This window comes from Girardinichthys multiradiatus, chromosome 17 (genome assembly GCF_021462225.1).
Source record: "Girardinichthys multiradiatus isolate DD_20200921_A chromosome 17, DD_fGirMul_XY1, whole genome shotgun sequence".
NCBI lineage: Eukaryota > Metazoa > Chordata > Actinopteri > Cyprinodontiformes > Goodeidae > Girardinichthys > Girardinichthys multiradiatus.
Window position 1 is genome coordinate 28,343,992 of NC_061809.1, and position 22,871 is coordinate 28,366,862.

Below are 22,871 nucleotides of genomic sequence, written 5' to 3' on the forward strand. Positions count from 1 at the left end.
TGATAGTCAGAGACCTCTCCCCAACCCGAAGGCGCAGGGATACAACCCTCTCATCCACTGGGGTAAACCCCAACACGAGACGGCTGAGCTGGGGGACAACAAGCAAAACCACACCAGCCCGCCGCCTCTCCCCGTGGGCCACTCCAGAGTAGAAGAGAGTCCAACCCCTCTCAAGGAGATGGGTTCCAGAGCCCACGCTGTGCGTGGAGGCGAGCCCGACTATTTCTAGTTGATATCTCTCGACCTCCCTCACCAGCTCAGGCTCCTTCCCCCCCAGCGAGGTGACATTCCACGTCCCTAGAGCCAGCCTAAGCATCCGGGGATCGGGCCGCTGAGGTCTCCACCTTCGTCCGCCACCCAATCCTCTTTGCACCGGTCCCTCACGGTTCCCCCTGCAGGTGGTGGGCCCACTGGGGGATGGCCTCGCGTCTCTCGTTCGGGCTTGGCCCGCGAGGAGCAACCCGGCCACCAGGCGCTCTCCGACGAGTCCCGACCCCAGGCCTGGCTCCAGGGTGGGACCCCGGCTCCGCCGTACCGGGCGACGTCACGTGCCTCAATATTGTGTTCTTCATGAGGGGTTCTTGAACCATTCTTTGTCTGACCCATCACCTAGAACCTGTTTGCCATGGGAGACCCTACCAGGGGCATTTAGGCCCCAGACAACATAGCCTCTAGGATCATTTGAGCACTCAAACCCCTCCACCACGTTAAGGTGACGGTTCAAGGAGGGGATCTTATTATTGTTCCAAATATATATATTTTTACTCGTCGTCTTCCGCTTATCCGGGACCGGGTCGCCAGGGCAGCAGGGGCAGCAGAGACGCCCAGACGTCCCTCTCCCCAGACACCTCCTCCAGCGTGTCCTGGGCCGTCCCCTGGGCCTCCTCCCGGTATATTTTTATAGGGTGAAAAATAATGTTTATATAAAAGTGACCAGCGATGTAACATCTGTTTATGATTGTTAAATCAGATGTTATTACAGGCAAAGCTTTCTTAAGGAAAGCTGTGGGTAAAACATCGAGACAGCAGAAAGAAGAGCTTAGTTGCTATACAAAGTTTTTGTAGTTTATTTGGTGAAATTGGGAAATTTTGTCAAAATCGGTTCTAGTTGGAGACAACATTGGTCCTGGAGTTGATGTGGATATTCTGACTGCCTCTCTGATCTTTTGGGTTTTTTCAGTAAAGAATTTAGCAAATTCATTGCAGGCCCTGGTAGAGTGGAGTTCAGATGCTACAGTTACAGGAGGGTTTGTTAACCTGTCGACTGTGGCAAATAATGCATGAGCATTGTTAATGTTTTTGTTGATGATCTCAGAAAAGAAAGATTCTCTTGCATTTTTCAGTTGTAGGTTATATCTGTATAGTCTCTCTCTATAGATAATATAGTGAACCTGGAGTCCAGTCTTTCTCCACCTGCGTTCAGCTTTTCGACACTCCTTTTTTTTCACTTCTGACTGGTGGAGCACTTCCCCATGGAGACATTTTCTTCCCAGAAATAACTTTCACTTTAATTGGACCAATTGAATCAATGATGTCTGAGATTTTAGAATGAAAGTTATCTACCAGCTCATCTACAGTGTTACAGGGCAAAGTGGAGGTAGAAGAGTAAATCTGGTTAAAGGTTTCAGCAGCACCGTCCTTAAAGATGCGTTTTCTTATCATGTCTCTTTGGCAAACTGAGTCATTAGAGATGATGCTTCAAAAATAACAGAAAACTGGTCAGATAGAACAACATCAGTTACAGACACCTTGGAAATGTTTAGACCCTTAGTGATGATCAAGTCCAAAATATGTCTCTGTTTGTGCGTTTGCTGTTTAACATGTTGAGTCAAACCAACATTTCTAAGAGTGTCACATAGATCTATTGGACTTCTGTCTTCAGGATTGTCCATGTGAATGTTGAAGTGTCCCACAATAATTAAACAGTCATAATCAACACAAATCACAGATAAAATCTCATTAAAATCACTGATAAAGTTTGTTTTGGACTTAGGGGGCCTCTAAATATTCAAGAACATGGTTCGGACCGGGCTCTTTACCTGGAGAGCCAAATATTCAAAAGAGTCAAATTTGCCCAGAAATACTTTTTTACCCTCTAATAAATCTTTAAACAAAGTAGCCCCCCCACCTTTTCTTTGCTGTCTGCTCTCACAAAGAAAATTGTAGTTCGGAGGCGTCGCCTCTATCAGAATGGGAGCTTCATTAAATTCATGTAACCATGTTTCTGTTAAAAACAGAACATCAAGATCGTGGTCAGTAATGAAGTCATTGATTAAAAATGATTTTCCTGACAGAGATCTAATGTTCAATAAAGCCAGTTTATATGACTTAGTGGCTGATATTAACTCTGTGTCTGGTTGTACCTGACAGTTTATGGCTTTTGTTGATTGTTCATTACGTCTCTTATCCTTTTAGCTTTGTTCTTTCTGTCACGTATAAGCACAGAGATTTTACAACTATCTCCTATTAGGGGCCCAAGTTTTTCCTGGACATGATCATTTTCAGACTGTATCACAGAGAAGTGATTTGAAGGTCCTGATTAGGAGGAGATAGATTAGGAGGTGGCGGAGGTCTGCAGCATTTGGAAGATGTTGGTTTAGTAGCAGGACCTCGGCCACGGGGGGTGTTGAATGGAGAAGATGTCAGAACCATTTGGGTCCCGATCTTAAGAGCTCCTTTCATGTTATCAGAATCCAGTAAAGCAAAAAGCGGGCTCAGTGGGTTGATGGGAGAGTTCTGTGTGGTCTGGGTCGGGGTCTGGGGTGAGGGGGGTTTAATGGGGGGGTCCACTTCTCTATAATGGGGGGGTTCAATTCTCCTGTGGATTTTGACGGGGAGACCTTTTGAGATGACCTCTCTTTCTCAGCCAACTGGCCGGTTGTCTCTGCTGGAGCTGTTGGAGGCAGCGTTATCATTGTTGTTGATACTCCATGTTCTCTGCTGAAGGTCGAAGCTGCTGGTGGATTATTTACTGAATAGAAGAGATTAGATGTGAGACGTCTGGCTCCTGGCTTGTTCAAACAGAAACCATCTTGCTTGAAGAATTGTCTTTTTTCCCAAAAAATATTAAATTTGTCGATGAAGTTCACAGGTGTGGTGGCACATGTTTTTTTTCAACCACTTATTAATCATCAGAAGCCTAGAAAAAATCTAAACTCCACAGAAAATCGGTGCAAAGGGTCCACTGAGAAACACCTTGATATTGAGACCTCCAACAATATTCAGAAGACGAGTGAAATCCTCCTTTAGTCCTTCTGATTTTTTCATAGCCACGTCATCCATGGCTCCACAGTGTATAATAAGGTTTTCTAGAGACGGGCGCTTTTCTGTGATTGTAAGAATATTCTCTGAGATATCGGAGACCACGTTACTGGTACCAATCAGAACTTCTGTGTTTTTCTTGTTGCAGAAGTTTTTAATCCCGCCCACAGCTGTGTTGCCCACTATTAGGGTTCTTGGTCTGGTGAGGCGCTTTTTCTCTGGCAATTTAGGAGAAGACTGTTTAGAATGAAGGTTGTTCTCAAACCTTTTATTGTTTTCAGAAGATGGATAAGTTTCCTGGTTTTCATTCTGTAGTGGAGCAAATCTGTTCTGGAGGAGAACTCCATTATTTCCAGCTGTCTCACTCCTATCAGTTGTTGTGACAGAAGCTCGCTGTCGAAGTCTCCTTTTCCCAGGGGAAACGGGGGCATTTCTCTGTAATTCTGGCCATTCTAATTTATTTAATAGCTGAGATCTTCCAGTGAGTCGTCCACCTTGATTTTTTGGGCATGCCCCTAAAACATGCCAGTGGGTTTATTCTCAGTGTTCTGATTGCCGACTGAGTTGTTGAGCTGGCTGTCAATGTTTGGGATCACAGGCAGAGTTGAATCATCGTTGTACCTCATATTCACCTCCACATTCACTTCTAGTTGATTGAGTTTCATCTCCAAAACAGCCAATTTCTGTAAAAGTTTGTCGAAGTCCTTTGTGGTGAAGGGAGGCATTTTGTGCTGATTATCTGGCGTCAACTTGTCCTTCTTTCGAGTTTGATTATGAAAACATCAAAATCCAAAAAAACAAATTTACAAATAATAATAATCCTTGGGAGTCGCTGGTAAGAAGACGTTTTAGTCCAATATTTTCGTAATGTTTGCTAAGATATAAAAAGTTAGGAGTAAAAGAATACAAGCAAGCAGGGGGCTTAGGAAAAAAGCGTCTGAGCAGGCAGAGAGGAGGAAGAGGTAGCTAAAACCCCTGAGAAATACATGAAGTAACACCAAACACACCAAGATCTCTCAACATATGAACAAAACTTGTGAGCCGTTCCCAACAAATGTCAGATCTGTGTAACTACTTAATCAGTAGGAAGTTTAACTTCCATCCTAAAACGAAGGCTCTGGTACCAACATAGAAAGCCACCTCTCCTTGGCACGCCTTCTCAACCACGGGCCACAGCAGATTTCTCCGCTCCCGGTCGTCTGGAGATACATTTTCCTTGAATCGCAGATCCCCAGCCTTTAGAAAGGATGGTTGTTTCGTTGCTTTCCACACCAAATCTCTATAGTGTCTCATAAAACTGGATGATTTTATCTCAAAGGCGTCTGGTAGCTTTAGCTCATCCTGGAAGCTTCTCCTTGCAATGAGGCGCCGTGTTTTGGCAAATGGAAACGATCTTGTCACGAACATCCTGACCTTTTCCTTCAGCTAACCCAGAAAAACGCAGATCCATCTTTTTTATAACGTGTGAAGCTGAGTTCCTTGTTTTCTAATTGCTGAATCTTCTCCTCTGCCTTTTCCACTCTGATGGTTTCCATCATTTTCTCTTTCTCGCCCCTCAGCTCTAAGTGAACAAGTTGAAAGGATTGTTTTAGGGTATTTATACTTCCTAGTAGGCCATCCTCCCTTTCATTTATTGTTTTTGTTATGGGGGTAACGATTTCTGTCTTCCTCCAGCACTTTGCGTTTTCCATGCTGTTTGCTCCTTGCATTTTCGTGTCTAGTTACCTTGCGACTCTTCTTTTTCCAGGCTTTTGTGATGGATGTGTTGGAGGAAAATGCTGTTAGAGAAGTAGTTTTAAACTTTTATAGATGAGACTGTTATGGGACAACTAAAAGTCTGACATATCATGACAGAGATTGGGTCGAGTATGCTCACACCGCCATCTTGCCGGTCCTAAATCCTTTCTCTGTAGCCTGATATATTTTATTCTCATCCACACTCTTTAAAACGTTGGATGTGTTCATTCTGTTTGATCCTACTCATTTATATTTGTTTAGTTGTGAATGAATACATGATAGAACACCTTTGAATTCTAGAATTGCGCCGCTCAAGGTGACAGCAGGTTGGAGTAGCTCTGTTACTTTTGATTCTGATGTATTCTTTTTTGGGAACTATTCCTCTTGTGGTGGATACAGTTGATTTTTTTTGGATGACTGTCCACTCCGGTGTCGGATGCTGTGCAGCTTGGATGATTTTTCTTAATACTTTCTATTTTTGGACATTTGTTATGATGCATTGCCATGGCAACGGGGTTGTTTCTTACAACCGGGAGCAGCTGATTAATATCTCAAAAGCTCAAATAATACTTCAACTACAACCCCAAATCCCCGATGAGTTGAAAAGGAGACGCCGTGGATGCAGAGCAGGAGCTAAGAGAAGAGAGAGAAGGAGGAAGTTCAAACCATGTCTTCCGTCGATTATGATGGAAAATGTGAGATCGTTGGGAAACAAGTTGGATGAACTCCCAAGTCCTACAAAGGACCCAGCCAGAGTACCGGGCATGCAGTATTATGTGTTTTACTGAGACATGGCTGCAGGATCATATCCCCGACTCCAGCGTCTCTCTGCCAGGCTTTTTAACCATACGAGCAGACAGAGATTTAAAGAGGAGTGGCAAATGTAAAGGAGGTGGACTGGCAGTACTTGTGAACAACAGATGGTGTAATCCAGGACATGTTACTGTGAAGTGTCATCTCTGCAGTCCAGATATTGAACTGTTGGCAGTTCACCAGTGTTATTTTGGCAACAGTTTACGTTCCACCTTCCGCTGTTGCTGACACTGCATGTGATGCCATCAGCTCAGTTGTTGCTAAGCTACAGACACAAAACCCCAATGCTTTTGTGGCAATTTCTGGTGATTTTAACCATGCTTCACTCTCTGCTACACTTCCAACGTTTCAACAATTTGTCAGCTGCTCTACCAGAGAAAACAAAACGTTGGATTTGTTTTATGCAAATGTCAAGGACTCATATATCTCTACAGCAAGACCTCCTCTAGGCAAATCAGATCACCATTTTGTTTTTCTCTGCTCAAAATATAAGCCCCTTGTTCAGAGGCAACCTGTAATAAAGAGGACTGTGAGAAAATGGTCACAGGAAGCTGAAGAAGCTCTGCAAGGTTGCTTTGTGGCTACAGACTGGGACGCACTGTGCCAGCCACATGGAGAGGACATCAATGCCATGACTGAGTGTGTAACCGACTATATAAACTTCTGTGTGGATAACATCATCCCCACCAGAACCATGAGATGCTTCCCCAATAACAAACCTTGGATCACCAGTGACCTGAAGGACCTGCTTAACAAGAAAAAAAGAGCCTTCAGAGAGGGAGACAGAGAATTATTGAGGATTATACAGAAGCATCTTAATGTCAAGATAAGAGACAGCAAGGAGGTGTACAAGAAGAAGCTGGAGAGCAAACTCCAGCAAAACAATATCAGAGATGTGTGGTCAGGGATGAAGAAGATCACAGGCTTCAAGCAGAAGGATGATCCGACCGATGGAGGTCTGGACAGAGCCAATGAACTGAACACATTCTTCAATAGGTTCAGTTCAGAAACAAGCTCAGCATCCTCCTCTCCTGCTCACAGCCTAACAGACATTCCACCTTCTTTTGACCCACTGGACTCACAGCTGTCCAGTAACACCTCACATTTTTTATCTTCAACCTCAGCCCTAGACCCTTCTACATGTTTGCCTTCAACGATATCAGAAGATGCTGATGCTTCCTTTGCTTCCCCCTTCCACCTGTGTGTCTCAAGAAGTCAAGTGAAGAGACAACTGGAGAGACTGAATCAGAATAAGGCTGCAGGTCCAGATCATGTCAGCCCTAGAGTCCTGAAGGCCTGTGCAGAGCAGCTCTGTGGGATTCTGCAGCACCTCTTCAACCTTAGCCTGGCCCAGAAGAAGGTTCCGGTGTTGTGGAAGACCTCCTGTCTTGTTCCGGTACCAAAGAAAACTCACCCATCAGTCCTCAGTGACTATAGACCTGTTGCCCTGACATCTCACATCATGAAGGTCCTAGAGAGACTCCTGTTGGCCCACCTGAGTAAGCAAACAGTAAACCATCAGGACCCCCTTCAGTTTGCTTATCGCTGTGGAGTTGGAGTTGAAGATACCATCAAACACCTGCTTCAACAAACCCACTGTCATCTGGACAAAGCCAGCAGCACTGTGAGGATCATGTTCTTTGATTTCTCCAGAATATTTAATATAATCCAACCTGATTTGCTTTGTCTGAAACTCCAGAAGAGTCAGGTGGAGGCCTCAACAATCTCCTGGATCAAAGACTACCTGACAAACAGACCACAGTTTGTGAGACTGAAGGGTTGTGAGTCTAACCAGGTAGTCAGCAGCACAGGAGCACCACAGGGGACAGTACTCTCACCATTCCTTTTCACTCTGTACACCTCAGACTTCCAGTAGAAGACAGACTCCTGTCATCTGCAGAAATACTCAGATGATTCTGCAGTCGTGGGGTGGATCAGAGATGGACAAGAAGCTGAGTACAGGAAGGTGGTGGACCGCTTTGTGGCATGGTGTGGAAACAATCATCTCATTTTGAACGTGACTAAAACAAAGGAGATGATTGTAGATTTTAAGAGAATAAGGAATAAGTCAAAAACTATTTCTATCATGGGAGAAGAAGAGGAGGTGGTGGAGGAGTATAAATACCTCGGTGTTCACCTGGACAACAGACTAGAGTGGAGATGCAACTGTGAAGCCATCTACAAGAAGAGACAGAGCAGACTGTACTTCTTGAGGAAGCTTAGGTCCTTCAGTGTTTGCAGCAAGATGCTGCATATCTTCTATAAGTCTGTTGTGGAAAGTCTGATCTCTTCTACCATCATCTGCTGGGGAAGCAGCATCAGAACCAGGGACTTAAAAAAGTTCAACAAGCTGATAAAAAAGGCTGGTTCTGTTCTGGGGACTCCTCTGGAACCTCTGGAGATCATTGTGGAAAGACGGATTCTTCATAAAATGAAGAACATTATGGAGAACCCTGAGCATCCTCTTCATGAGACTGTCCTACAACAACAGAGTGTCTTCAGTCAGAGGCTTCTTCAGATCTGCTGTAAGACGGAGCGCTACAGGAGATCCTTCCTGCCCACAGCCATCAGCATCTACAACGGCTCTTTGAAGAAACCTTCATAATATGAGCTACAACAACATTTAATTTCCCTTTGGGATTAATAAAGTATTTTTGAATTGAATTTAATGAACCTTTTTGTTGAATGTGAATCAGCTACTGTTTTTCCTTTTTATGTTAATAATCAGACCTTCCTATAAATGAGGTTTCAGTGGAGTTTTATGTCAAGGCAAAAGATTTGTTTTTGAACGAAATTAAAAGGCCTTTTAAATGATATAAAGATTGTGTGCAGTTAGACCCAAAATTATTTAAGGTAATTTGTTAATTTTCTGATTGATCTTTCTGAATGAAAATAATGTCAAAGTTCCTATTTAAAACAAACTTTATGGTGTACTGAAATTTGCTGTATGTTGGTTAAAATTAAGACCTTTATAGCTATGCACAGGCCAGAGTAGAAATACCAGAGTTAACAGTTTAAACAAAAATGCATAAAATAATCTAATAGCTTTTATGTAACAGTTTTTCTACCGCTGCTAAAATAATGTAACATATTCAATTTCAGTTTTGATCATTTAATCTACAATATTTATTTATGTATTTATTAATTACCATTGTGATGCCTTGAAGGGAATCACAATAGAAACAGAGGGTTAGTTTGGATTTTTTGAAGTTATCAGTTTGAGTATCAGTCCTCAGAGCGGTGGAAGCTAAACACTTGTCAGATAGACAACAGCTGTTGAAACTAACTTCAGCAATTTAAATAAAATCCAAATGAAAATATTCATATCGGTGACAGAGAATGCTGTATTAACAGTCTAGATGTTTCCAGCAGACCATTATGTTTGGTGATGTCCGTGTTTCTATGGGACGTTACATTGGTTGAGCCAACAGGAACAGAGTAAGCTTTGAGATTTTGCATCTTTTCATGGTATCTTCTTTTGCTTTCTACGTTTCAGTGTATGAAAAGGAGCCTGAAAGACTCACAATCAGCTGATGAAGCAGAACGGATACAGCTTACATCCAACTAGCTTCATGGCTTTTGAGGATGTTTAATTTTCCAACCAGCTCACAGTGATAAAACATCTTTCTGCTACAGGTAACAAAACCATTCCCTATTATACATTCACAGAAAGTCAAAACTAGACCTTTAAGCAAAAATATATTAAATAAATGCTCATTAGATGTAAAAGTACACTACTGGAGCTACTTTGTCATTTAATGGTTTTCTTTATGTTTATGACTAATTTCCATTTTACACAGATTCTCACTGAAGGCATCAAAGCAGTGAATGAACAGATATAGAATTATATAGCAAATAAAAACTTGTAAAATAACTTCAAATATGTTTTATAGTTTAGATTCCTTAAAGTAGCCGCCCTTTGCTTTGATGACTGAAATATTAACCTTTGACCTTCTCTCAATGAACCTCTGGGAGGTTCTTCAAGACTCTTTGGAAAACCATTTCAGGTGACCACCTCATGAAGCTCATGGAGAGAACGCCAAGAGAACAAAGCAGTGATTACAGCAACGAGCGGCTATTTAGAAGAATCTAAAATATAACCATGTTTATAGAATTATTTCTCTCTTTTTGTTTATTACATATTTCCATGTGTGTTCATAGTTTTGTTGCCTTTGGTGAGAACCTACAATTTAAATAGTCCTAAATATAAAGAGACCCATTAAGTGAGAAAGTTGTGACCTGTAGTGTAGTTTACAACTGCTTGTTGTACAGAATGTTATACCTTTTCCCTTCTGCTCCTTCTAGAGTTACACAAGTATTACAAGTTGATATTAGCTGGTTACTTAATCAGGCAGTCTGCTTGGATCCAGCCTGTTGAACAGACATGCTGCTAATTGGTTGAAAAATGTAGTTTTAAAATAGCCATAATATAGTCTCTGGATAAGCAGACAGTAGACCAGACTTTACGTTCAAAGAATCCAGTCTTTTTACTCAGCTGTGAGATCAAGATGTTCACTCATGGTCCCCCTGAGGCACCTAGTGAACAGCTGCAGGTCTATAAGGTCACAGGGATTCTAGCTGTGCAACTCCTCCTTCCTGAGAGATGCCATGAAAATGGGTTAATGCTGTGCATTCTGGGATGTAGAGTTTTTACCAGTCTATTTTGCTCTCTGGCAGTTCTGTGGTTGGTCTATCCCATGGCTGGGTTCCAACATGATGAACCACCGTTTAATCTGTGATGAAACCTACAGTCATGTTTTTTCTTTTTAAAGGCCAGTTATCCAAAGCTAACCACAAGTAAAGAACACTGTTTATGTTCTGGTGATGTTAAAGATGTTTGCATTAAGTTCTGGTTATATTTAAATGATTTTACGAGTGTCAAAGTGAAAAAAAAAGGCACAGTTAAACCATGCAGTCTAGAAGGTGGCGGGAAGCCCCTTCTTTGATAGCAGTTGACTGATTGTTCCATCATGGAGGAAACAGAAATGTAAACTGTTTGGTCGTAGAGATGTAAGAGCTAGACAAGAACTAACATCGCTTGAGTTCAGAAATCCCAAATTCTGACTGCAGTCCCTCTCTTGGCAGGATTGATGACGTGAACCTGGTTCTGGTAGTCGGTGGCACACCAGTGGAGATCAGTAAGTAACAAAATGACATGTTTCCTCTAGCTGTGTAAAGACAAGACAGAGAACTGAACTTTGAACTATCTGCAGATGCTTTTAATGGGTATTGCAATGGTCAAAGTGAGTGATAATCATGGGATGAACAAAGAGTAGGAGCCACTTTAAGTGGGTTCTATGCATCAGTTTAGTAAACATGGTGTTCTCCATCTGTAGGGATGGAGGAAAGGAGCAAAGCTTTTACCTGACATGGTTCACGGGTTAGAATGATGACTGCCAATCATCAACAAGAAATATAGAGATAAATTAATGTTATAAAATCACTTGTTCAATTACATTTCGGATTTTTATTGTAGTTTGCTTTTTTAAAAGATAAGTTAATCTAAAAAATATTCATGGGCAATGAGTCATTAGGATCAAATAAATGTAAAAAGAAGAAAACTTAATGTTTTATTTTCTAAAGCTACAGTCCAGTTATTTTATCCCCAGCTCCTTTTATTTAAATACAGGGGAAAAAACAGGCGGTGTTGCTGTAATTCAGGACATGGCGCATGTACCTTATTCAGGCTTCGTTATGTAAATGTAAATGTTGTAGTAAAGAAACAAGAAGGCACTTAAAGAAAAAACAATCAGATCTGCTTTAAGGTATAAACTACAGATTTTTCTGCGTCAGAAAATACATTTCTGTCAGAACAGAGACTAATTAATAGCTGTAAATCCCCAAGAAAGTAAAAACCCATTGAGTTGTTTTCAGCCACCTGGTTTTATTAAACAAATGAAAAGGAACTGCAGTTTAACAAAATGCAAATAGGCCTTAGATACCTTAGATGAGCAGTAGTTTAAAAACAACTAAACCAGAGTATGAAAAATAGAACATTGAATGTGGTCAGTTCATTTTTGAAATGCATGAATTAAATGTTACATGTAGTGTGTGTGTTCCAGATCACGACCAGTACAAGGTCCAGTAGTCAACAGTTTTACTAACAAAATGAATGGTAGGAAATTAAAGTTGACATCCCCTCAAGAATGCTTTAGCTTTTACAGCAACTAAAATATATGACCAATGATTACAAAGCAATTTAGTTGACTAATGATATTTTTATCATAATGTAGACCTCATGTAATTTTGTATTTATGGTTCAGGTGTAAAAAAACTGCTACTCTGGTTTTGACATCTCAATAAGAAAGTAGTTTACAGATGAGAAGGGAACGTGTTAAACATTAATTAGGAATGAAAAGACCACTGAACTGAACCGTAAACCGAGCGAACTCTGCTGTTTGTTCCATGATGTTAACCCATTCAGTTCTACTCTGTGACACAGCATATCTCTTTTAAGAAAAATGCTTCTCAAGCATACAGAGTAACTTGATTTTCCATTGTTAATACCTTAATGTAAGAGATAAAAAAAAATAAAGATGGAAAATAAATCAGTTTTCGTAAGGGAATGCCGCCCTGCTGCTAACTTTAGATTAAGACAAAAATCCACTGTACATTATCAGACTCTAAAAGATATATATGTGAATATATACACTGTAAGCTCTGTTAATGATTTACATCCAAATATAAAATAACATCTTCAGTCAGTTTGTTAAAGCAATCAGTAGAAACCTCAGAGGCTGGTGTGTCTTTCAACATTTTGATGCAGTTCTACAGCTCAGTACTTCACATGTAAAGAACAAAGAGCAGAACCCAAACCAGGTTCTTACTCTGCTCATCTTTACCACAGTGTCCGTGACTATGCCTCAGTTTGTTACAGTATCATCCTTGCATCACAGCAGCATGGACTCCTGCAAGGCAAAAGCCTCCTGTGCGTGCCTGTAGTGTGGTCCACCAAACAGCTGGGGGAGCTGTTGTCGTATACCTGGCTGCTGCTCCTGGAACTGTGTCCTGAAGTGCGGCAGAACGTCTGGGTTGGCAGGGAAACTGAACTCATGAACAGGAGACATTTGGGCTTCCTGGAAGCTAGGTGATCGATGCATCCCACCAGGGGACTGAGGGGGACCCTCATCCTCTTGCTCCCACCGGACGCCATCTACAATTGGCTGAGGCCTGCCCCCTTGCAGGTAGTGGGGGTTTGCCTCTCCTCTCTGATGACCCTCTAATCTGTAGTCCAGAGAAGTTTGGATTTGTGTGGTTGATGTTAGCTGTTGCAGGTAGATGGGAGTAGAGCTGCTCTGGGATTCTAGCTGCAAGGATTGTTCTGGGGGAGGTCTGCTGCTTTGAAGGTTTTGGTTGGACCCAGGTGGTGGCCTGCGGTAGGTGGCAAACAAATTATTTAACAGCACTTTCTCAGGGGAAAGACTGGTGGGCTGTCGCTGGGTGGTTGCATACGCTAGTTCCCTGTATGATGTGCTGGAGGGTGAATTAAACCTGGGGACTCCATAAAGTTTGTCCTCCCCTCTGTGGTCCAGGCTCATACTGTAGCCTGGGTAAAGGATGGGAACCTCGGCTGTAGTTCTTCCTGGAGAGTCCTGCTGGGGCGGAGTGTTATACCAACTCTGACCACCAGAGTAGCTGGCAGGGAACTCAGGTGGGCTGTCACGGGGAAACTGAGGGGGCAGATGATGCTTGGGCATCCTGGGACCTGTTGAGACAGAGAGGATATCGCTGGCCTGGCTTGGTCCATGCCTGGGGCTGCCCTGGTGTGCTGCTGGTACATTAAAAGGTGTCTCGTTGCGAGGGGTCCTCATTCTGGTTGGAGGCTTCTCAAGCTCCAAAATCTCGAAATCCTGTTCTGGCAGTCCTGGTACATTGTCATATTGGGAGGCATTGGAGCCTCGATCAGACACAGGGATGAATCCCGTGGACCGGGGCCGGCGTTGAGCATAAACACTATCATTTGGGCTGGAAGGAGCTGGCGATGTCCCTCGGCTCTGCTCTGTCGCTCGTGCTGCAGCTGCTTTGGCAGCTTCCAGCTTTGTCTCGGAGGGTTTGACCCACCGGGGGCCGATAATTTGGCGGGAACTGGAGACTGCATTGGAGTTGTGGTTAGTGACGGCATGGTTCTGAGGACTCCGGCTATCCACTGTGGTGACCTGGGGTGTTGGGGTGGAGGCTGATGAAGGAGTTGCTCTTCTCTCTGGTGTGTTGGAGGTGGACGGCTTTTGCTGCTCACTCAGAATCTCATTAGATCTCCTGGGGTGGGCATCCCACTTTTCCATCCTGTGGTGGAGTGGCCTCTCCACTGAGTCCCTGCGTGCCCGGCTCGGGGGCCGACCGTCCTGCTGGCGTTCCGGTACAGGACTTGAGTCTCTTGGAGGTGCAGCTGGCTCTGTGTGGCTTTGACCATTGCCTACATGGTTCAACACCAGCGCTGCCACCTCTGGAGGAAGCTGCCCCAGTGGCTTCTTAGGAAACTCTTCCTCCTTACCTGCAACATAGGAACAGTGGACGCACATTATTTCTCCGGCAGGAATAAAAATGAACAGTTATAGTTACATACATTAGTACATAGTGTTGAGTAACATTGGATGAAAAGTCACAACAGGGTCATGAGTTCATGCAACAACACTGCCATAGAGGTAAATGAGGAGTTCCATTCAAGACGACACTTATATTCAAAGCAGGAGACAAAAATTGCATCAGAAATATTTTTTATTAATTTCCAGGCTGAAATAATTCCTGAGTTTCCCTAAATGTGCTGCGGCTTCCAGTGGAGAAAGACCCACTTCTCCCCACCGAGGTTATTTCTTTACAAGCAGCTCCTTATAAAAGAAGTGCCTGAAATCGTAAAGTAATGCGTGCTGCTAGGAACATGTTAGGATGCAGTTAGGGATGCTTGGAGGTGATCATCAGGAGTTAACCAGAAACTCAAATATTTCTTTAAACTGATGTTTGCTGTCGAGGTGAATGCTCACCTTGTGTATCACTTATTTAACTTAAAAGGGCTTAAATTGACTCATTTTAATTTGGCTAAATGATCAAACTTGAATAGTAAATAATATTAAATCAAGAGATAAGAGTTTTATTCTTTTTTTATTATTTAATTAAACCCTTTTACAGAAGATGTTTGCTGAAACTATTACAGCTATATTTTAATGCTTTTAAATTATTTGTCATACTTTTGTTCATCCAGGTTGAGAGATTTTATGTGTATTAAGGTTTTGATTTTTAATATCGTTAATATTTCCTTATAAATACTGAGGTATACAGTGTTAAGCTCTGCCTAAACAGGCATGTGTTGAGTAATTAAGGTATTTTACTCAGCCACTATTACTTATCCATTGTGGTGCCGACCGCTTAACTTTCTGTTCATCATGAGTCTACCTTACTAAAACATGTACCTGCTGCAGTCTAGCTCAGGTGTTGTCATTTTCACCTCAAGCAGTCTGCAAACCTTCCAGCAAACGACTGTTCCAAGATGTGCCTGACAGAGAGCACACAGAAATAAAAAGGCTTTGCTCTCCCCAGTGTCCGTTCAGCTCCGCGTCTCGTTGCCTCAGGTTGATGTTTTTAGCCTGCTGGAAGCTGCAAGTCTGCAAGTTTTACATTCAGTAACATAATCTTGTTTACTTGCTGAAATAAAAATGTTAATGCTGAATTTAGCTGAGCATTGGGCCAAATGGTGGCGTCATCAGGGTGAAGTTAGGGTCTCCATCTTTGATTCCCACTCACTAGAATTACTGCACTAAATACAAGGCATGGCTGTAGAGACAGTAATATGGCAGTAGAAGAAGAGTTAACAGGAAGTACAAATTTAAACTTTGTAAATTTGCAGCAGATATTAATGAGGGTATAGCTTATTAATTTGAAAACAAGTGGTTGTGAGACCAGATTTTAGAGGTTTTCTGACCAGAGCAGCCAGTTAGTTTGTGGGTTGGAAATAATAAAAAGGTTTCTCATAATAACACTATTTTAAAATGGTTAGAGGCAGCGCTTCATTGTGCACTGAAGTCAAGTTAGCAGGGATTTTCTGTAGTGTTGCAACAATAATGAACATCATAGCTCTAAGGAAAATACATAATTAATGTTCTTAATTTGTATTAAAATACATGAAAACGTTTGTTGATGCAAGCATCTCATGAAGGAGTTTCTCATCACTTTCGCCCACATTAGAAGGTCATAATCCTTTGCAATAAGTTGAGCTACTTTCCCTCACTCTACTGTGGTAAAGTTACATTTGCTGTGTCAGCTGGGTCTTGGTTTGCAGGAATATATCAGAACAAAACGAGGGTTATGTTAAAACAGACGTGTTTCAAATGACATGCAATTGTGTAGCCTAAATAGTTGTTTTCCTTTTCAATGCCTTCTTTTATCCACCAGAGGGAGACATTACCAACAATTGAACAATTGTTGCCACTGGGCAGTCAAGGCACCTTCCACATGAGCAGCACAACAGTACAGCTAAGCCAAGTAAGAAAACACAATGTTGAAGGGATAAAGGTTTGTGAATGGGGGGAACCCGAGTGTTGTTGGAAAGACAGGCAACAGACAGGACGAACTGACTGATGGACAGAGACATGGACAAGAAAGACCAGTCAGGATAGCCCACCAGTTACTGTTGTTGGAGGGAATGTGGCCGCCACTCACAGCCACAGTTTTGTTGTTGTTGGCTAACATTGTTTAGGAGGAGAGGAAGAGAAGGCAGATTAATGAGGAGACAAAGCAAGACTGGGAAAAACACTCTACTGCTACTCTAAGACAGCAGGAAAGCCTGTTATAGCTAATGTGTTTGACTGCTGCTGGATTTAACATGTGTGCAATGGTGTTGCAGTACCTGGCGCTGGCAGCTCCAACTTTGCCCTCCGGAGCTCCGTCATGGACGCCTGAAGCTGCTCGATCACAAAGTCGTCCTCAAAGAAGAAATCTTTGGCTAACGTGACCTGCAGAAACTCCACCAGCTCCTCCATGGACAGCTTCATCAGGTGCTCTACAAGCCACATGCAAACATCACATCTGTTTTATTGTCTTTTCACACACCAGCTGCTACCGTTGGGTGTTGTTGGTTGACTCACTCTTGTGCAGTTTGAGGATAGTGTAGGACATGGTAGGCAGCACTCGTTCCCCCTCTAAGATGTAGATGTCCCAGATCCTGAGGGTGAGGGTGAAGGGAGTCTGAACACAAACACAACAAAAGGTTGAAGGATATTTTCCTGTCTGGACTCCATGCTGTCTGATGGTTGGGTTCTAAGAAAGGACAATATTAAGCTGGTGGCAATTCGCCTAGAGTATCAGAACCAATCATTTCTCCTTTTTGTTTTAGAGATCAAACATCCTAATTGGTTTAAATTGGAATGGTCTAGAAAGACTGATCAGTTATTACTGCTGTTGATAATTGTGGTAATATTGTTGATGATTAATTGCCCTTCTGTTCCTGTTAATGAGGCGTCTATAATTTCATTATGAAACTTTAGCAGAGCACCGATCATTATTCAGATAAATGAATAAATCCAAACCTTTACACAAACATTCCAAACTATAATTAAAACAGCATCAGAGCTTTATTAGAAGATCATCTGTGAGCTTAATGAAAAGACAGATTTAATGAGAATAAAGTCATAAAGACACAGCAGGATTACTTAAAGCAGGGACTAAACTTCATCAATGCAGTTAAATGCAGTGTTAGGCAATTATTCACCAATAACACATTGAGTTATTTTATTATATATCTACAGGGGTTGAACAATGAAACTGAAACACCTGGTTTTAGACCACAATAATTTATTAGTATGGTGTAGGGCCTCCTTTTGCAGCCAATACAGCATCAATTCGTCTTGGGAATGACATATACAAGTCCTGCACAGTGGTCAGAGGGATTTTAAGCCATTCTTCTTGCAGGATAGTGGTCAGGTCACTACGTGATACTGGTGGAGGAAAACGTTTCCTGACTCGCTCCTCCAAAACACCCCAAAGTGGCTCAATAATATTTAGATCTGGTGACTGTGCAGGCCATGGGAGATGTTCAACTTCACTTTCATGTTCATCAAACCAATCTTTCACCAGTCTTGCTGTGTGTATTGGTGCATTGTCATCCTGATACACGGCACCGCCTTCAGGATACAATGTTTGAACCATTGGATGCACATGGTCCTCAAGAATGGTTCGGTAGTCCTTGGCAGTGACGCGCCCATCTAGCACAAGTATTGGGCCAAGGGAATGCCATGATATGGCAGCCCAAACCATCACTGATCCACCCACATGCTTCACTCTGGGCATGCAACAGTCTGGGTGGTACGCTTCTTTGGGGCTTCTCCACACCGTAACTCTCCAGGATGTGGGGAAAACAGTAAAGGTGGACTCATCAGAGAACAATACATGTTTCACATTGTCCACAGCCCAAGATTTGTGCTCCTTGCATCATTGAAACTGACGATTGGCATTGGCATGAGTGACCAAAGGTTTGGCTATAGCAGCCCGGCCGTGTATATTGACCCTGTGGAGCTCCTGATGGACAGTTCTGGTGGAAACAGGAGAGTTGAGGTGCACATTTAATTCTGCCGTGATTTGGGCAGCCGTGGTTTTATGTTTTTTGGATACAATCCAGGTTAGCACCCGAACATCCCTTTCAGACAGCTTCCTCTTGCATCCACAGTTAATCCTGTTGGATGTGGTTGGTCCTTCTTGGTGGTATGCTGACATTACCCTGGATACCGTGGCTCTTGATACATCACAAAGACTTGCTGTCTTGGTCACAGATGCGACAGCAATACGTGCCAGCAAGACGTAAACTCTGGTATGTCACCCATAATGTTGTGTGCATTTCAATATTTTGAACAAAACTGTGCTCTTACCCTGCTAATTGAACCTTCACACTCTGCTCTTACTGGTGCAATGTGCAATCAATGAAGACTGGCTACCAGGCTGGTCCAATTTAGCCATGAAACCTCCCACACTAAAATGACAGGTGTTTCAGTTTCATTGTCCAACCCCTGTATGTTTTATATATTTTTTATGATTTAGTATTGGCTGATAAATTCAATCTATACGGCCTTTCACGGTCCTGGTTAAAACCAGTAAATTTAACCTCAGATGAATTATTGGAACATGAAATATTGCCGTTATTTCTGTTGTTAAAAAGAGCTTTTAGAACCACCATCACAGTCGCTGTAGCGGAGCTTCAGTTCATGGAGGCTTGTAGATGTTCACATACAGAGAGTTTAAGGTGGAGCATATCAGACGGAGGTCAGTATTTGACCTGCAGTAAATAGCAGTGTCTGTCTGGAGATTCAGATCTTCTCAGGCATTTAGCTTGGAAGCAACTCAGAGCAGAGACACTCAGGAGCAATTTCTTACCATCTTAACCCTTTACTGCCGAGCAGATGCTCATTCAACAGATATTAATTTAGGTTTTTAGTATAGCGTAATTATGCATAATTGGTACTACTGCTAGAGGGTGAAAAAGTATTTCCAATATGATCTTTGATACGGTAATGCTCAATATTGTTCATTCCTGACAGATTTAAAATAATTTTCATTTTAACAGAGAGGTCTGTTTCTGAATATTAAGGCAGAGCAGCTTATGCATGTTTCCACTGGTGTTCCTATGAGCTGCAAGTCTTTGAGGCTGGAAGGTCTCCTTGCCATCCCCCTAATCTTTAGCTCCCTCCTGTTGACAGTCTGAAGGGTTAAGCTGTAGTTGAAATAAATGCTTTAAAGCATTTTGTCTTGTTGTGTTGGTGTGATGCAGAAGGATCTGAAGCTGGAGCAGGTAACTGATGTTAAGGTTTAAAAGGTTATGCACTACAATCTTTTAGTCTAATTAACGTTTTAGTGAGAGCAGTTTTCTCTGGCTATATGGAGCAGAACCGCTCCCACCTTTCCTGTCGTGGTCCTCGTCATTTCTTTTGTTTACAAGGAAGAAGGTTGTCTGTGTGGACACAGCAGTGATACTCATTGCTGTTTTTTTCAAGGTAGAGTTCAGAGAAGGGAAGATCCTGCACACACTTAACCTTGAATCATTTTAACATGCAATGTTGTGGTCACTGGTTCCATCAGGCAAACACATCCTGATGATTGAATACTCTCTGAAATAGGAAGTGGGTCTAAGTTTCTGACCAATCACAAGTAGTGACATGTTCAATAGCCCCAAATGGCATTGAAGAAATATCATGATGAGCATCATTAAAGTGAACCTCAACATGATGATCTTCATTTCATTCTCACTGATCTGTCAGCAGATATCATCTTCCTTACCCTGGTCATCCAGAGTTTGGCTATAAATGTAGGAGGTTTGGAGGCTTTATGTGTCTGTTTAGAAGAAAGCTTCACAATCCAACCTTGAGGTCAACTCATTCTTGATTTACCAACATTTCTTATGAAATATAACTTCAGGTTTAAAATTAATTTATCTACAAGTTCCAGGGACTAGTTGTGCTCCTAACTATGGAAACATGTATGTTGATGAATATAAATGTATCGATTATCAAATGGTTCAGATTTGTTGATGGTATTTTTTGGAAATAGTGAATAATTACTGGATTTTGGTTTCCTCTCTTCATAGCTTCTGGAAGCCTATGAATTCACTCTGATTTACTTAAATGTTTGAGTTCATTCAGCCACCATCAGGTCAATTTATAGACAGACCTGCCTCCCCTCTGTAATGGTGCTGTGCATAATGTAACATTAGTAAAACTAAATATTTTTATCCCCATTAAGGCCAAAAATAGCTGGTAAAAGTGTTATCAGTTGTGCATCCATGTGATATATAGGATTCGACGTGATTGGTCAGAAACTTAGAACCACTTCCTGTTTCAGAGAGTGTTCAAACGATGCATATGAACATTTGACCTTTTCTAGCTCCTTCTTCTTCTGTGGACCTTTTCCAGTTATAGATGTGATGCTTTTTCTTGAAAGCATTAGCAAGCTAATTTTTATAGATATATTGTTTATGGTTGGTATTGAAAACACAGCTAAGTGTTAACAGCTGTTTCATGACAATGATTTATCTACTTCAGTCTCAACTAGCTGTAAACTTTTACAACTATGTTAGGAAATATCTTTATTGTAGGCAGAGAAACTCAGTTGTGGTTTAAATCCTCTCATCAATGGTATGACTGTCCTTTAAGCCAGTCTCTTTCCAACATAAAGCTTCTGTAATACTTGGTTAAATGTCCCTCGGTAAGTTAGACTAATCTTTACGCTGCTTCCTAACCATTTCTAACAAGAGTGGCTGTGGTTCAACTTGTTAAGGAACATTTAACCAAATATTAGCAGGGATGTGGATTAGAGATTAGAATGTGCTTGATTTTTCTCTGTCGCTTCTTGGCATTGAATCTTACACCACTGGAAAGCCTGTTTGCCCATGAAATGTTTCCAAATCCTCTCTGCCAAGCAGGTTTTGGTGGGAACAAAGATCTTTTTCATGGGAGCAACTCTGCTGCTAAACACACAAATCTCAAACAGGCTTTCCAGTGTAGCTTCACTGCCACGAAGCAGAAATGATCAGCCAAACTTCTTTAGGTTTTGTGCTATGTGTTAGAAGAAGATCCTGGAGCCTCAGACTGTAATAAACACATCTCTGTTCTAGAAGCTGGATGTACTCACTCTGTCCAGGAAGCACTGGAAGAACCACTTCATGGTGTACAGGCTGGTAAATACCTCTTCGTTGTCCTGCAGCAATAGAAAACATTCGTCAGAGCATCTCTTTCTAATAAGTATTTGGTTGCCATGGCAATGCTGTGTCTCACCAGATGCTGCTTCAGTTTGGGCATCGTCTTCTTGAGGATCCGGTCGTGGTGTTCCTGGAAACGCATCAACTTTGGGAAACCGGGGATGAAAAACCCTGAAGGTACAGATGGAGCAGAGCATCCACTCAACTGTTCAATTTTTACAGATGCATAAAACATAAATGGTGATGTTTCTCCAACATGGATGAACTAGAAGGTGTCAGTGCTGTAAACTGCAGACACCACAATAAATTAGCTGCATTTATTTAAAGTTATGCAGCTGAAGTCAGTTTAACTGCTTCCACTCCTGCTGTCTGTAGTTTATGAATTCATTAGCAGCAGATATTTTCAATTATTGTCAACTTCTGCAGTGTCCCTGTGCCACATTATGACTGTCTGTAAGTTCACTAAAAAAGAACCAGAGTTTTTACCGTGCATGGCGTGCTTCTGCCCCGACAGCAGCTTGACCAGAGCCCAGAAGGCGTCCTCCTCGTTCATGTAGATCAGCAGCAGAGCTGTGATCTGACTCATGCCCTGGCAGTATCCAACCTCCTGCAAAACAGTATTTTTACTGGAAAGTAAACTTCTGATTAAAAGGGGAAAAAGTTTGTGTCTAAATGGCACAGAGATCAAGGTTTGTTTTATTGGTTGAGCACCTAAAATATATTTATAGGTTAAAAAAAGCTGGGAAACACAGACACCAAACTAAGTCATTATCCTTGATAATATCATGAAGTGCAGAAAGAAAAATGCTGAGATGTTTGCGTGAAGGACTCACCGTGTTGTACATGGAGTAGGCTGTGAGGACATGGAAGAGCGCCTGCTGCCTGGAAACCCAAAACGGCACCGTTAATACAAACTGCAAATATCTTCAGACAAACGTGGCAGAACTTGGACCTACATCACGAAAAGAACACAATAGTCTGAAGATGTTTGGTTAGTTTCCCCCTTTGGTGCAAATGTGAAGACAACAATCACACTAGGATGCGGGGCAAAAAGAAGTACTGATCCGGTTCCAAATGAACTGCAGAGCGGGTTGTTTATGGTGTTAATGTGATCCGACAGGTGCGTTGCATTATGGGATGCTGTAGAGTTTAATTTGGTTAAATCTGCCCCTCGTTAAACAGTTCCTACTTTTTTTTTTTTTAGATTGTCTAGGCATTAAATATTGTGTTGGGTTATTACTGGTGACTAGAGCTGCAGAGTATTATTGAATCATTCTACATCAGTCTGGTAGGATATTACATCATCTGTCATTAGGATGTTTCTTCTACTTCGTCCAAAAGGTCGGATAAACAGAGCAGGAATTCATGACAGGTAATGTTAACCACTGAA

The 22,871-nt window shown here is 42.0% G+C and overlaps 1 protein-coding gene and 1 long non-coding RNA gene across 12 annotated transcripts in view; one reads left to right on the forward strand and one right to left on the reverse strand.

Annotated features, from left to right (window-relative positions):
* LOC124883000 overlaps nucleotides 1–22,871 on the forward strand; it is a 32,071-nt gene that overhangs the window by 4,783 nt on the left and 4,417 nt on the right. For 5 of the 6 annotated variants that reach the window (XR_007042061.1, XR_007042058.1, XR_007042062.1 and 2 more), the window contains exons 2-7: nucleotides 9,308–9,447; nucleotides 10,897–10,949; nucleotides 16,195–16,284; nucleotides 16,646–16,796; nucleotides 21,398–21,460; nucleotides 21,561–21,658. This is a non-coding gene — a long non-coding RNA (uncharacterized LOC124883000). Of the gene's footprint in view, nucleotides 1–9,307; nucleotides 9,448–10,896; nucleotides 10,950–16,194; nucleotides 16,285–16,645; nucleotides 16,797–21,397; nucleotides 21,461–21,560; nucleotides 21,659–21,995; nucleotides 22,309–22,871 lie in introns of those variants that run through there. The other variant, XR_007042059.1, reaches the window with a different exon arrangement.
* The window catches only part of usp6nl (USP6 N-terminal like), an 89,933-nt gene continuing 78,737 nt past the window's right edge, over nucleotides 11,676–22,871 (reverse strand). For all 6 annotated transcript variants that reach the window (XM_047389788.1, XM_047389791.1, XM_047389789.1 and 3 more), the window contains 7 exons: nucleotides 22,315–22,363; nucleotides 21,968–22,088; nucleotides 21,558–21,652; nucleotides 21,415–21,480; nucleotides 16,887–16,986; nucleotides 16,649–16,801; nucleotides 11,676–14,302 (listed from right to left, as the gene is read on the reverse strand). In XM_047389788.1, coding sequence (XP_047245744.1) covers nucleotides 12,702–14,302; nucleotides 16,649–16,801; nucleotides 16,887–16,986; nucleotides 21,415–21,480; nucleotides 21,558–21,652; nucleotides 21,968–22,088; nucleotides 22,315–22,363 — 2,185 coding nt within the window. In that variant the 3' untranslated portion in view covers nucleotides 11,676–12,701. The remainder of the gene's footprint in view (nucleotides 14,303–16,648; nucleotides 16,802–16,886; nucleotides 16,987–21,414; nucleotides 21,481–21,557; nucleotides 21,653–21,967; nucleotides 22,089–22,314; nucleotides 22,364–22,871) is intronic.